The sequence below is a fragment of the Onthophagus taurus genome, chromosome 5 (genome assembly GCF_036711975.1).
Source record: "Onthophagus taurus isolate NC chromosome 5, IU_Otau_3.0, whole genome shotgun sequence".
Classification (NCBI taxonomy): Eukaryota; Metazoa; Arthropoda; class Insecta; order Coleoptera; family Scarabaeidae; genus Onthophagus; species Onthophagus taurus.
This window is the reverse complement of record NC_091970.1, coordinates 9,853,008-9,867,858: the sequence shown is the minus strand read 5'-3', so window position 1 is coordinate 9,867,858 and position 14,851 is coordinate 9,853,008. Positions and strand designations below refer to the sequence as shown.

At 31.6% G+C, this 14,851-nt stretch overlaps 1 protein-coding gene across 1 annotated transcript; it reads left to right on the top strand.

Moving 5' to 3' along the window:
• The first annotated feature begins 6,352 nt into the window (after positions 1-6,352).
• Positions 6,353-14,622, top strand: LOC111420004 (membrane bound O-acyltransferase domain containing farjavit). Its single transcript, XM_023052906.2, has 5 exons — positions 6,353-6,666; positions 6,726-7,018; positions 7,070-7,221; positions 12,994-13,515; positions 13,575-14,622. Exons 1-5 carry the CDS (start codon positions 6,455-6,457, stop codon positions 13,815-13,817), a joined length of 1,422 nt encoding a protein of 473 aa, XP_022908674.1. The 5' UTR covers positions 6,353-6,454; the 3' UTR covers positions 13,818-14,622.
• The last annotated feature ends 229 nt before the right edge of the window (positions 14,623-14,851 follow it).

The following is a 14,851-nucleotide window of genomic DNA, read 5'->3' as shown; positions in this document are numbered from 1 at the left end:
ACATTTTCAACCGTATCCACCATCGGTAATGTTAATTCAAGATCAACGTTTGTGCCGGTCGTAAAACCCAAATAAATCGACTGCAAATTTGTGTAATTAAATTCCGATTCGAATTTATTCGGAATTTTGTGATTTAACGATAAAATTGAGGTTGAAGTTGATGGGAGTTGGTTTGGTGATGAAAAGACGATGTTTGAGTTTAGTTTTTTTTCGGTTTGTGGGTAAATTTTGGTCTTTTTGAGACATCCCATCGTAATTCCCATTGCACTAAGTACATTTTTTTTATGAAACTTAATTAAAACTTACATTTTTTATATCAAAATTAATTTTAAAATGACGTTTATGTCAAAGTTGACACAATACGTTTGGTAGACTGTCATTTAATAGAATTTATTTAAAAAAGAAAAAAACAACCCCAATTTTATTATTATCGTAATTATCAAGGATTATTTAGGAAAGGTATTCCTTTATTTTTCGTAAAGCCATATTTGATAATTATCAAAAATTGGGGTTTTTTTTTTAATAAATTCTATTAAATGACAGTCTGCCAAATGTATTATGTCAAATTTGACGTAAACGTCATTAATATAATTTTAATGTGTTAATTTTGATATAAAAAATGTAAGTATAAATATTTAAATAATTTATGTTGTTTTCCTGATTTTTAGTAACATTTAGTAACTAAGTAGTTGAGGTTATAATACTACATAATATATTTTTATACGATTTTAACGAATTAAATAGAACAAAACACCTTTTGTAGGTAAATACAACATTTTTTATGCACCTTTTCATTTTGAACAACGAAAGCTCAAACGTCAGTGTGACATATTTATTTCAAAACATATAACGAAACTCCCTGTTAATTTTGCCAACTTTACAACAATTTGACAGGTATTATAGAAAAAAATTGAAAAGATTATGCAGGGTAGAAATACTCCTCCAGTTTTTTCAACGATTTAAAAATAACACAAAAAATGTTGGCAACAGAACAAGCTACAGGGGACTCCCACAGGAAAGTTCCTTAAATTCCCTTAGTCAAGAACTGATTGAACTTGATGTAATTGCGATAAGCTATACCAATGATTTAATATTATATCGTACTTCTACTAACATTGAAAATGACATGAATCGAGAACTAGAGGTCGTAAAATCCTTTCTAGACAAACGACAACTTAAAATATCACTAGGCAAAACAGAAGCAGTTCTTTTCACTAGAAAAAGAGATATACATAGTCCAAGGTAGCCCTGTGGAGGTATGTGGAGACAAGTCAATACAATAGTTCCAATATAGCCTACTACACAACAGCATTGGCAAACTCGAAATAGAGGAGTGATCCTATAATATTAAGTACTGTATATAGAGCAATAGTCAGATACAGAATTGGATATGGTTTCTGGATTCTAATGCCTATCCCTAAAATGATTATGAATAAACTTCAATATTTACTATCTTCTGCAATAAATGCGTTAACGATTGAAGCGATTGGTGGTGGGGGCGGATCAATATAGGGAAGCAAGAAAGAAGTATAAAGAAACATGCAGGAGGAAGAAGAAGGAGATGAGGGATAGGAAGGCAGACGAAATTAGGTTGGTGAGACGAGAGGGAGATATATAAATAAGATAAGGAAGGGGGGAGAGGAAGTTACCAGTGACATAGTCATGACACAGTATATATAACAGACAGTACTCTCACTCAGTGGCGGCACGTTTGATGTGGCGAATTGATTTTCAATGACCTCGAAGCCATTATTCTGGCATAAAACACAACAGGTCCGCATTAAAAATATTTAAAACGTCGAAAATATTAAATTAAAAAAGTTATTCGCAATTAAATTTCTGAACTGATAAAAACATTAGTTATTGAGTTATATATTATATAAGTAATAACGTCATTATTTATAATATTTGATATTTTATTTTAATCTTTACACTTGTCGTTACGGCTCTGCATAAAAACAAACCTCACAGACACACTGGCGATTAGCAAGATTTAAACCAGCGTAATGGCCGCTCGCCTGCGTAATGAGGGCTGCGCATATCTTCCCGCCAAACCGAGTGAGAGTACTGTCTGTTATTTATACTGTGGTCATGACGAAGTGGAGGGAGTGCTTTATGGTAGAACAGTAGAGAAGATGGAGTCCAGAACGAGGCATGAATGAAGGCAACGGTGGAGGCGAAGGAGAGTTTGTGAATGGGGTTGAGCAAAGTATGGCAAGATGGAGCAAGGCGATAATAAGTCCTTTATACAAAAAGGGAAGTAAAGAGACGGTGGAGAGTTATATCAGTTTACTGAATACGAAGTACAAGATATTTGCGAAGGTACTGATTGGGAGGCTAGAGAAAGAGATAGAGGACAAGGGAGCTTCTGCCAGATGGTCAGGCAGGATTTAGAAAGGAAAGGGGGGCGATAGACAACATGTATATATTGAAACACCTGGTGGATAGAGCCGTCTTTGCTGTGTATACTGCAGACATAGAAGGCAGATGAGGGTACACGTACTGGAATATGCCGACAACTTGGTAGAGTTCGTGAGATGACGGCAATAATGCGGTCGTTGGAGAGATATTTTAGTCAGAAGGATTTAGAGGTGAACGTAGATAAAACGAAAATGATGAAGTTCTGTAAAGTGGGTCGAAGAAAGACTGGAGATGGCAGGGGAGAGTGATCGAGGAAGTGAGGGAGGACATATTAGAATGTTGGCAGCGATGGCAAATAAGGTTATAGGACAGGTTTGAAGGATTTTTGGGAAAGATGTGAGAAATAGAAAATTAATGTTTGAGAGCTTGATAAAAAAAGGCATAATGATGTAGTTGGATGGAAAGAGCTAAGGGCTGGGTGTTGGGGTTGGCTAGAAAGACTCCGGGATATATAGTCAGGGAAGAAATGAAAGTTGATAAGGTTAGAAAGTGATAAGATACAGGCAAGTAAGTGGCGTTATTCAACGGAAGAAGTGAACAGGAAAAGAAAAGTGGGGATTGAGGTGTGGAAACAACAAAGTGATGTGGGTTGTGGTAATGCAAGAGAGAAGGACGGCGATAAGAGAAAGCAGCGTACAATCCAAAATATAATTAAATTGTAGTAAAGGGGCCACCAAAGTACCTAATGACGGAGGGGAAAAGGTTGATAGCCAGCTTTAGGTGTGGGAATGAAGAAAGGGCCAACAGATATTGGATGGAAGATAAGGAGCAGGCTAAGTGAGGACGTCTGAGAGTCTATACACCATCTGCTGGTGGAGTGTAGTGAGTTGAGGAAGGAGGTGATGGATTGGTGACAGGTGTTTGGGGAGAGAGTGGAAAAAAGGAGATGGATGGTGGAGGTTTAATATTGTAATCTTCTGGAAACAATAATTTATTATTAATAAAAACAAATTACTACACCTAATACAATATTGGAGAGAAAACCAACAAGCACTCTGAATTCACATCACAAGACACATTTCGGTTACAAATTTAGAATTCAAACAAATGGAAAAAAAGTCTAAAACAAGTGGAAGAAGAAGCCTTTTTTGCCTTTCAAAACTGAAAGGAGAATCAGAAAAAAATCCTGACTGTCAATATTTCATAAGTTTATTTCAGCTTCAGCTTGAAGTTATGTTTCGGTCAAATGACTTAGGATTATGGAATTTACTGAAACTTCATTGGTTTGATCTTCGAAAGCTCGTAGTCATTTTTTAACATTGCCAAAGCTGCTGCTCGGCTTTGTCATCGATGATACTTCTATTCTTTGCGTAAATTATCACTCCACCTTTTTCTTGGTCATCCTTGTCTTCGTTAGCGTCGATTTATCCTGGTCTTTTTTACTATTCCATCTTGTCCCATTCTTTCTATTTGTGCATTCCATTTTTTTCCCTGCTATGTATCCAATTGTGATAGATAGCCGTTGTAAACCGGCTACAGATACCCACCCTTCCTACATCATTCCACAACTGCCTTGAGTTATTATTACCAGTAACAACACATCAAGCAAAAAAAATCTATATCAATAAATGCCAACGCACAGTATGTTTTTCAAACAGGCTCTATCAAAGGAGATTTCCACGTAACATCACTGTATACATCATGTTGTGATCACTAAAACCACATTCAACAACATCATTGTTTACCACAAATTTGTAGTTATTTCAGATCTATTAGTGTGGATGAAATTCTCGTAATTCTAGTAAGTTTATTAATAAGCTACTGATTCACGGAGACTCATGTGAAAAATAGTAGATGGATCGTCATTTTTCAAAAGATTAATATTAAAGTCTCCAAGGCAAAAAATATTTACAGATTTAGATAAACACTTACTAAATGAGTTTTCCACATCAGTATAGCTTTAAGTCTATTATATTTGGCATATGAGAAAGATATTGATATCACACTAGTATGGGTACTGGGCCAAGTGGGAGTGAGTGAAAATGATAAAGCTAATTGGCGAACAGAGGATACCAGAAGGAGGTTCATAGAGTAAAAATCTATGGAAAAGAATTATATCGGCAAGATATTGATGACATAAACCATCATTTAAAGGGATTAGGTACACTATGTGTCACCAGTTCTACACTTTCATTACTAGACTGAGAATAGGACTTGTCCAATAAGAATTGGAATTAAAGATATGTACTTCATAATGCGAATCTGGCCAAGAGGGGCATATCTTTTTCGCGTGTCCATGATACTCTGATCAACGACAGAAACTATTTGCAGATCTATTTAAGAAACATATATATTTACCAATTAACTTTGTATCATTGCTAGCTACCAGCTCATTTGAGATATATTTGATGTTATTTGAATATCTTACATCTGCAGGCATTCTACTGAGATGACTTTATTCTCAATTCGATTTATTTAACAATTTGTACATAATAACTGATAATTGTTTAAAATTTCCTTTTTCATTGAAAACGAACATAACCTCAACATTTTAGTTACTGTCATTATCGCAAACATAACCTCAAATTTATTTTTTAACATTACTATTTTATCTAAATAACAATTTCAAAAATCAACTAAATCAAAACTGCGAAATCTCCATATAAGCCATTTTAGTCTTTTTAACATCAAAATTATTAATAATTTAAAATTATAATTAATTTAAAAATGACGTTTACTCGAAATTTGACGTTTGGTGTTTAATAGATTTGATTTTGGTAGAAATTTTTATTAAAAAATAATTAATAAAAAGAATTTGCTAAATATATTAATTAATTACAATTTGTTTATATTTAGTTAAATATTTATTTCTTAATTTATTAATTATTAACTATAAATAAATGTTATAATACATTTATTAGACTACTATTTAATAGAATTAAAAAAAAAACAATTCATTTTTGTCTAAATAACAACAATTTCAAAGATCAACTAAATCAAAATTGTGAAGTCTCCATATAAGCCGTTTTAGTCTTTTTAACACCAAAATTAATAATAATTTAAAATAATAATTTACTCGAAACTTGACGTTTGGCGTTTAATAGATTTGATTTTGGTATAAACTTTTATTAAAAAATAATTAATAAAAAGAATTTGCTAAATATATTAAATAATTGCAATTTGTTTATATTTAGTTAAACATTTATTTCTTAATTTATTAATTATTAACTATAAATAAATGTTAGAATACACATTTGGTAGACTACCATTTAATAGAATTAAAAAAAAAACAATTCATTTTTTGTGTAATTAACAACAATTTCAAAAATCAACTTAATCAAAATTGCGAGATCTCCATACAAGCCGTTTTAGTCTTTTTAACACCAAAATTAATAATAATTTAAAATTATAATAAATTTAAAAATGACGTTTACTCGAAATTTGACGTTTAATAGATTTGATTTTGGTAGAAACTTTTATTAAAAAATAATTAATAAAAAGAATTTGCTAAATATGTTAAATAATTACAATTTGTTTATATTTAGTTAAATATTTATTTCTTAATTTATTAATTATTAAATATAAATAAATGTTAGAATACATTTGGTAGACCACCATTTAATAGAATTAAAAAAAACCAATTCATTTTTTGTGTAATTAACAACAATTTCAAAAATCAACTAAATCAAAATTGCGAAATCTCCATATAAGCCGTTTTAGTCTTTTTAACACCAAAATTAATAATAATTTAAAATTATAATTAATTTACTCGTAACTTGACATTTGGCGTTTAATAGATTTAGTTTTGGTTGAAACTTTTATTAAACAATAATTAATAAAAAGGAATTTGTTAAATGTTAATATAATATTAAATAATTAATATTTATTTAAAACAAATTTATTTCTTTATTAATTAACTACAATAAATTACATGTTAGTATCCATTTGGTAGACTGACGTTTAATAGAATTCCTTTAAAAAAAAAAAACATAACCTCAATTTTATTATTATCACTTGAACTTTCAACCTTACAATCGTTTAATCATTCTCAATTCGATTTATTGATGTGAAAAACTCGAAAAGCCGGTCGAAAATGAGCTTCGACGATGTGGTTTATTTATCGTTATTGTTTTCGTCGATCGGTTTTGGTTACATTTACCGAAAAATTGAAGATGTGCAAAAGAAAAAGTTAATTGGAACGTTTATCGGGTTAATAGTCGTTATTCTAGTCTCAGGGGTACATATAATCCATTCATTCGTTACGTATTTCATAAATACGATTATTATTTTATTTGCAAGCAAAAGGTGAGTCAAAAAAATGTCAAAGTGGATTTTTAAATAATTTTTTTTTAAATATTTTTTAGGCAATGTCACCTAATCAGCTTTATATTTTCGTTTTTATACCTCTTTTTCTTCCGTACCACGGAATATTTCGGTATTCCATATCCTCCGGGTCATACGAATTTAGTACAAATGATGTTAACCTTAAAATTAGTCGGGTTAGCTTTTGAGGTGAATACTTCGTACCAATTAAATAAGAAGAAAGATGCTTCCAATAAGAGTACTGAGGAGAAATGCGAGGATGAATTAAATATGATTAATCCAGATTTTATTGAAATTTTTCATTATTGTTTTAATTATATTGGAGTTTTAACAGGTTGGTTTTTTATTAATCAATAATTACCCACTACTTTTATTCATATTTTAGGTCCTTATTATAGATATCGCACCTTCAGAGATTACTTTAATTATCCTTTTGGTAAATATGTTCCATGGAAAGAAGAGACATTAAAAAAAATCCAATGGGTGCCACTTTATGCAATCCTCTTCCTCTTAGTCTCTCATTTATGGCCATTGGAGGTAAATTTAATCAATTTTATTTATTTATTTAGTTTTAAATTCATTGAGGATTTAATTTAAGATCATTATGTCGCTTAAAAATCGACAAAAAAGTGTAAAACTTAACGAAAAATCACTTTAAAGTTTCGCTTTTTTGTGACGTCATCATATTTTTGTAGCGCATTTGGTTAAGACGCATATTTTTGGGTGAAATAAGGTTGTTTATTTTAACTGATTGGTTCCTAAATGCTAGATATTGTTGGGAAAAGACTAATTATTGCTATCAGAAGATTAAGTACTGCTAGAAAAAGACTAAAAACTGCTTGGAAAGAGGAAATACTGTTTCAAAAAGTTACCTACTGCTTCTAAAATGTTAGATACTGTAGAAAAAGACCACAACTTAGACAAGATACTGCTTCCATAAGATTAGAAAAGATTAGGAGCTGCTTGGAAAAGACTAAATGTTGCTGGGATAAACTATTATCTGCTTGGAAAGGCAAGATACTGTTTCCAAAAGACTATTAACTACTTTCAGAATGCTAAATATTGTTGGCAAAGACTATTTAATGCTTTCAGAAGACTATGTACTGCTGCCAAAACACTACTAAGTGCTTGAAGATTACAATACTACTGGCTGAAGACTATTTGTTGAAATTATTCTTCTGTTGGGTGATATCTTTCTGTTTCCCTTCCATTATAGATGTAAAAATTGCTGCTACAACACTTGATTCTTTGTCACCCAGATACAACATGAAAATTTCTAGTCTGTTGGTAGCAGTACCTAGCTTTTTATAGACAATATCTATCTTTTTAAGCAGTTTCTAGGATTGTATAGATAGTATTAGTCTTTCGCAAGGAGTTTTTAGTCTTCTGGCGGCAGTATTTAGTCTTCTACAAGCAGTATTAGCATTCTGCAATCAATGTGTAGTCTGTTGGTAGCAGTACTTAGCCATTTATAGACAGTACCTATCTTTTTAAGCAGTTTGTAGTATTGTGTAGGTAGTATTAGTCTTTCGCAAGGAGTTTTTAGTTTTCTGTCGGCAGTATTTAGTCTTCTACAAGCTCTATTAGTATTCTGCAATCAATGTGTAGTCTATTGGTAGCAATGACTAACCTTCTATAGACAATATCTATCTTCTGCAAGCACTTTTTAGTATTGTATAGGTAGTATTTGCCTTTCGCAAGGAGTTTTTAGTCTTCTACAGACAATATTAGTATTCTGCAACCAATTTTTAGTCTGTTGGTAGCAGTACCTAGCCTGTTATAGACTATATCTATCTTTTAAAGCATTTTTTAGTATTGTATAGGTAGTATTTGTCTTCTGTAACGAGTTTTTGTCTTCTGTCGGTAGTATTTAGTCTTCTACAAGCAATATTAGTATTCTGCAACCAATTTATAGTCTGTTGGTAGCAGTTCCTAGCCTTTTATAGACAATATCTATCTTTTAAAGCAGTTTCTAGTATTGTATAGGTAGTATTAGCCTTTCGCCAGGAGTTTTTAGTCTTCTATCGGCAGTATTTAGTCTTCTACAAGCAGTATTAGTATTCTGCAATCAATATGTAGTTTATTGGTAGCAATGACTAACCTTCTATAGACAATATCTATCTTCTGCAAGCATTTTTTAGTATTGCATAGGTAGTATTTGTCTTCTGTAACGAGTTTTTGTCTTCTGTCGGCAGTATTTAGTCTTCTACAAGCAATATTAGTATTCTGCAACCAATTTATAGTCTGTTGGTAGCAGTACCTAGCCTTTTATAGACAATATCTATCTTTTAAAGCAGTTTCTAGTATTGTATAGGTAGTATTAGTCTTTCGCCCGGAGTTTTTAGTCTTCTATCAGCAGTATTTAGTCTTCTACAAGCAATATTAGCATTCTGCAATCAATGTGTAGTCTATTGGTAGCAATGACTAACCTTCTATAGACAATATCTATTTTCTGCAAGCATTTTTTAGTATTGTATAGGTAGTATTTGTCTTTTGTAACGAGTTTTTAGTGTTCTGTCGGCAGTATTTAATCTTCTACAACCAATATTAGTATTCTGCAACCAATTTCTAGTCTGTTGGCAGCAGTACCTAGACGTTTATAGACAGTATCTATCTTTTTAAGCAGTTTCTAGTATTGTATAAGTAGTATTAGTCTTTCGCAAGAAGTTTTTAGTCTTCTGGCTGTAGTATTTAGTTTTCTACAAGCAGTATTAGTATTCTGCAATCAATGTGTAGTCTATTGGTAGCAATAATTAACCTTCTATAGAGAATATCTATCATCTGCAACCATTTTTTAGTATTGTATAAATAGTATTTGTATTCTGTAACGAGTTTTTAGTCTTCTGTCGGCAGTATTTAGTCTTCTACAAGCAATATTAGTATTCTGCAACCAATTTCTAGTCTGTTGGTAGCAGTACTTAGCCTTTTATAGACAGTATCTATCTTTTTAAGCAGTTTCTAGTATTGTATAGGTAGTATTAGTCTTTCGCCAGGAGTTTTTAGTCTTCTATCGGCAGTATTCAGTCTTCTACAAGCAGTATTAGTATTCTGCAATCAATGTGTAGTCTATTGGTAGCAATAATTAACCTTCTATAGAGAATATCTATCATCTGCAACCATTTTTTAGTATTGTATAAATAGTATTTGTATTCTGTAACGAGTTTTTAGTCTTCTGTCGGCAGTATTTAGTCTTCTACAAGCAGTATTAGTATTCTGCAATCAATGTGTAGTCTATTGGTAGCAATGACTAACCTTTTATGGACAATATCTATCTTCTACAAAAAATTTTTATATTATATAGGTAGTATTTGTTTTCCGCAGCTAGATATTGTAGGCAAAGACTATTTAATGCTTTCAGAAGACTATATACTGCTGCCAAAACACTACTAAGTACTTAGACTAACTATAACTAAACTATTCTTGTGTTGAGTGATATAGGTCTAATGTTAGTTCTAATGGCAGTGGTAGGTAGCACTAGTTAGTATAAGATATCACTGTGCTGCGTATTTTTATTGAATTAAAATCAAAACTAACAATTTATAGACCTAGAAATATTCAGGTTTAGCCGTGCGCCTAAAAATAATTTTGGTGTTTTTTGAAAGTGTTTCGACGCACGGCTAAGAAAAAAACTTTCAGGTGTTATTTAATTTTATTATTATACAGGGTAATTCAAATTCGACCCTCACCATTGGGATCTCAGAAACCATAAGAGATACAGAAATGGTTAAATGGGGGTAAAGTTGCGTATCTTAGAGCTCATCATTTTTCAACTAAGTTTTTGGATCTAGCTGATTAAGTTTTTAAAATATGGCCGAAAAACAAAAAAAATTACTTTTTCGTTTTTTGCCTATAGCTTCTTTATTTTTCGTTTTTTCGTGAATCTGAAAAAACATTCTTAAGACAACTTTTTATGAAAAATGTCATGACACAACTATGAAAGTTGAACTTTGTCCCCATTTAACCATTTCTGTATCTCTTAACTCTACTGCTATTGCTTTCAAAGACTTTAATAATTGTTTGGAAAAGAGATACTGCTGAAAAAGACTAATAACTGCTTGGAAAGAAGAGATATGATCTCTAAAAAAGATACTCACTGCTTCCAAAATGCTAAATACTGGTGGATAAGATTACAATCTGCTTGGAGAAGACAAGATACTGCTTTCATAAGACTACTTACTGCTTTCAGAGCGCTATACAGGGTGATTCTCAACCTATACGCATAAACTTGGGGATTCATTCCTCATGACAAATAATGACTAATTGGTGAAAAAAATTTCGCATTTGGGCTCATTTTAAAGGATTTTTCACCCGTAACGTTTCCTTTTTTATTATTAGGACTATACTAACATTAGACCTAGAACTAGAAAGTTTCGGTTAGAAAACAAAATGGCCGCCTATCATTATTGACATTTCAACGTAGCTTTTTAATTTTTTCACCAAAACTAACATTCTTGGGTATCAATTCAAATAAATCCGACCTCCTCAATCCAAATTTAGTACTAAAAATTGTTGTAATCTTCAAGCACTTAATAATGTTTTGGCATTAGTAGTCTTTCCAACAATATTTAACATTATAAAAGTAGTTAATAGTCTTTTGGAGACAGTATCTTGTCGTTCCAAGCAGATAATAGTTTCTCCCAGCAATATTTAGTCTTCTCTAAGCAGGTCCTAATCTTTTCTAGTAGTATATAGCCCTCTGAAAGTAGTAAGTAGTATTATGGAAGCAGTATCTCGTCTTTCCAATTAGTTTATAGTTATTTGTTAGCACTATCTAGTCTTCTCCAAGCGGATTGTAATCTTTTCCACTAATATCTAGCATTTTAGAAGCAGTAGGTAACTTTTTGAAACAGTATCTCCTCTTTCCAAGCAGTTTTTAGTATTTTTCTAGCGGTATTTAATCTTCTGATAGCAATAATTAGACTTTTGTCAACAGTATCTAGCTTTAGTATTTAGTCTTTACACAGTATTCAGTGTTCCAGACGCTGTATTTAGACCTGTCGGCAGTATTTAGTCTTCTAGAAGCAGTATCTAGTCTTCAAGAAGCAGTATCTAGTCTTCTGCCAAGGTTATGTATGTCTTCTCCAAAATATTTTATCTTTCATTTGCAGTATTTAGACCTGTTAGCAGTATCTAGTCTTCAGAAAGCAGTATTTAGTCTCCACAAAGCAATTTTTAGTCTTTAGAAAGCAGTATTTAGTGTTCCAGACGCTGTATTTAGACCTGTCGGCAGTATTTAGTCTTCTAGAAGCAGTATCTAGTCTTCAAGAAGCAGTATCTAGTCTTCTGCCAAGGTTATGTATGTTTTCTCCAAAATATTTTATCTTTCATTTGCAGTATTTAGACCTGTTAGCAGTATATAGTCTTCAGAAAGCAGTATTTAGTCTCCACAAAGCAATTTTTAGTCTTTAGAAAGCAGTATTTAGTGTTCCAGACGCTGTATTTAGACCTGTCGGCAGTATTTAGTCTTCTAGAAGCAGTATCTAGTCTTCAAGAAGCAGTATCTAGTCTTCTGCCAAGGTTATGTATGTTTTCTCTAAAATATTTTATCTTTCATTTGCAGTATTTAGACCTGTTAGCAGTATCTAGTCTTCAGAAAGCAGTATTTAGTCTCCACAAAGCAATTTTAGTCTTTAGAAAGCAGTATTTAGTGTTCCAGACGCTGTATTTAGACCTGTCGGCAGTATCTAGTCTTCAGAAAGCAGTATTTAGTCTTCTAGATGCAGTATCTAGTCTTCTGCCAACATTATGTATGTTTTCTCCAACAATATCTTATCTTTCTTTTGCAGTACTTAGACCTGTCAGCAGTATCTAGTCTTCAGAAAGCAGTATTTAGTCTCCACAAAGCAATTTTTAGTCTTTAGAAAGTAGTATTTAGTGTTCCAGGTGCTGTATTTAGACCTGTCTGCAGTATCTAGTCTTCAGAAAGCAATATTTAGTTTTTTAGAAGCAAAAATCATGTTTGGTTTATAATTTTGTTTTCTCTGAACAGTAATTTCAGACTTCATGTGGACTTTGAACAATGTAATTCCTGTTTTTTACTGAAGTCTACTTTATAACTATTGCAATTTCAGACTTTTTCTTGCAAATTAACCTTCTGACCAGAGTATTCCCTTAAGTTTGGTTTTTCACCAGTATAATTCTTAAATTTTTGCTGAAGTATGGATTATGATTATTCCAGTCTTTTTTAAGGTCACTTTTCTGCACTTTTTATTTTTAACGTTTTTTTTGGGGTCATTTTTTTTGTACTTTTGCGTCGATTTTTATTCCACATGATGATTCTTTTTAATTTTTTCCTCGATTGATTTTTAGTACACATTAACGCAAGAATTCGATACGGAGCGTTCGTTTTTGTACCGTTTTTGGTATATTTGGCCAAATTTTTTCACCTTTCGAATGCGAATTTACATTGGGTTAGTACTTTCCGAGTGTGTTTGTACCATGGCAGGATTAGGGGGATACCCGGTGTTTACAGAACCAAAAGCCGGATTAGGACCCTCGAAAAATTTCCAAAAATTGAAAGAAATCGATAATTTAGTCGACGAAAAATTCGATTTTGAAACAATACACAATATAAAACCCTACGAAACGGAAGTTTGCACCACGTTTCGTGAAGGGATGAAAAATTGGAACGTTTGCATTCAATATTGGTTGGCGGTCAACGTTTATAAACGATTTCCAAGCAAAAAATATCGCACTTTTGTTACTTTATTGGTTTCGGCCGCTTGGCACGGAGTTTATTTGGGCTACCACATTTGTATTGGTTGCGCCCCTTTTTATTTGTTGATCGAAGATGTTTGGGTTAAAATCGTTTTAAACGGAAATAAAGGAACTGTAAGAAAATAAGAATCTTTATAATCGTTATAAACAAATAATTATTAATCTTTTTGTAGTCGCTAAAGGTGTGGAGTTGTATCGTGTGGTTCTTTAAAATGGCGGGATTCTCGTATTTGGGGATAGCGTTTAGTTTATTATCGGCGGCTAAAATAATCCATTATTATAATTCGATTTATCACGCAGGAGCTGTTATTGGGCTTATAATGTATATAGGTGGAGTGCAATTATTAAAGAGGAAGAGAAGGGATGAGAAGGTTAAAAATGTTGGTGTTAACATTGAATCTAAGAAAGAACATTGAATGTTGTCCTATTAATTTTAGAAAAATATCGTATTTTATCCAATGAGAAATAAAGACTCATTTACAAGGTAAGTGTCGGAACTGTTCCTTAGAATATGGACGCTGTATATTCGTATAACTAAATCAGCTACCGAATTGTGGTAAATGTAAGGTGATATTCTTAATAAGAATCAAAAATGCTTTAATTTGATACCAAACACGATATGTTTGGGTTAAAAAATAGAAAAGTTTGGTTGGAAACTGTCAAATGTCAAAATTAAATATGGCGATTTTTTGATAAATATTGAAATGATCTTGATAAGAATCAAAAATGCTTTAATTTGATACCAAACATGATATGGTTGGGTTAAAAAATAAAAAAGTTTGGTTGGAAACTGTCAAATGTCAAAATTAAATAACGATTTTTTTAAAATATTGAAATATTCTTAATAAGAATCAAAAATGCTTTAATTTGATACCAAGCACGATATGTTTGGGTTAAAAAATAAAATAGTTAGGTTGGAAACTGTCAAATGTCGAAATTAAATATAACGATTTGTTGATAAATTTTGAAATTACCTTAATACGGATCAAAAATGCTTTAATTTGATACCAAACACGATATGTTTGGGTTAAAAAATAGAACAGTTAGGTTGGAAACTGTCAAATGTCAAAATTAAATATAACGATTTTTTGATAAATTTTGAAATTACCTTAATACGGATCAAAAATGCTTTCTTTTGATACCAAACATGATATATTTGGGTTAAATAATAAAAAAGTTAGGTTAACTGTCAAATGTCAAATAATCGCCATTTTTTTTTTTTTTTTAATTAGGATATCTCGATAACGGTTGAAGATAAATAAGTCGAGTTTGGGTTCATTTTAAAAGATTTTTAATTTTCTATCGATTAATGTTAAAAAAAGAACAGGTTTATAACTTAAACATTTTTCTGAATGGATCCACTGTACGGACAGCCTTAAGTGGATAACATTTTTTAACTTACTTTATCATCTTATTTAATCGTATAAGAAATCTTATTAAGAATGAAAAG

Bases quoted from the DNA above. Each gene is read 5' to 3' on its own strand.
- LOC111420004 (XM_023052906.2), top strand. From the start codon at position 6,455: ATGAGCTTCGACGATGTGGTTTATTTATCGTTATTGTTTTCGTCGATC. The intron at 6,667-6,725 runs GTGAGTCAAAAA...AATATTTTTTAG, and splicing joins ATTTTATTTGCAAGCAAAAG to GCAATGTCACCTAATCAGCT. The intron at 13,516-13,574 runs GTAAGAAAATAA...ATCTTTTTGTAG, and splicing joins TAAACGGAAATAAAGGAACT to TCGCTAAAGGTGTGGAGTTG.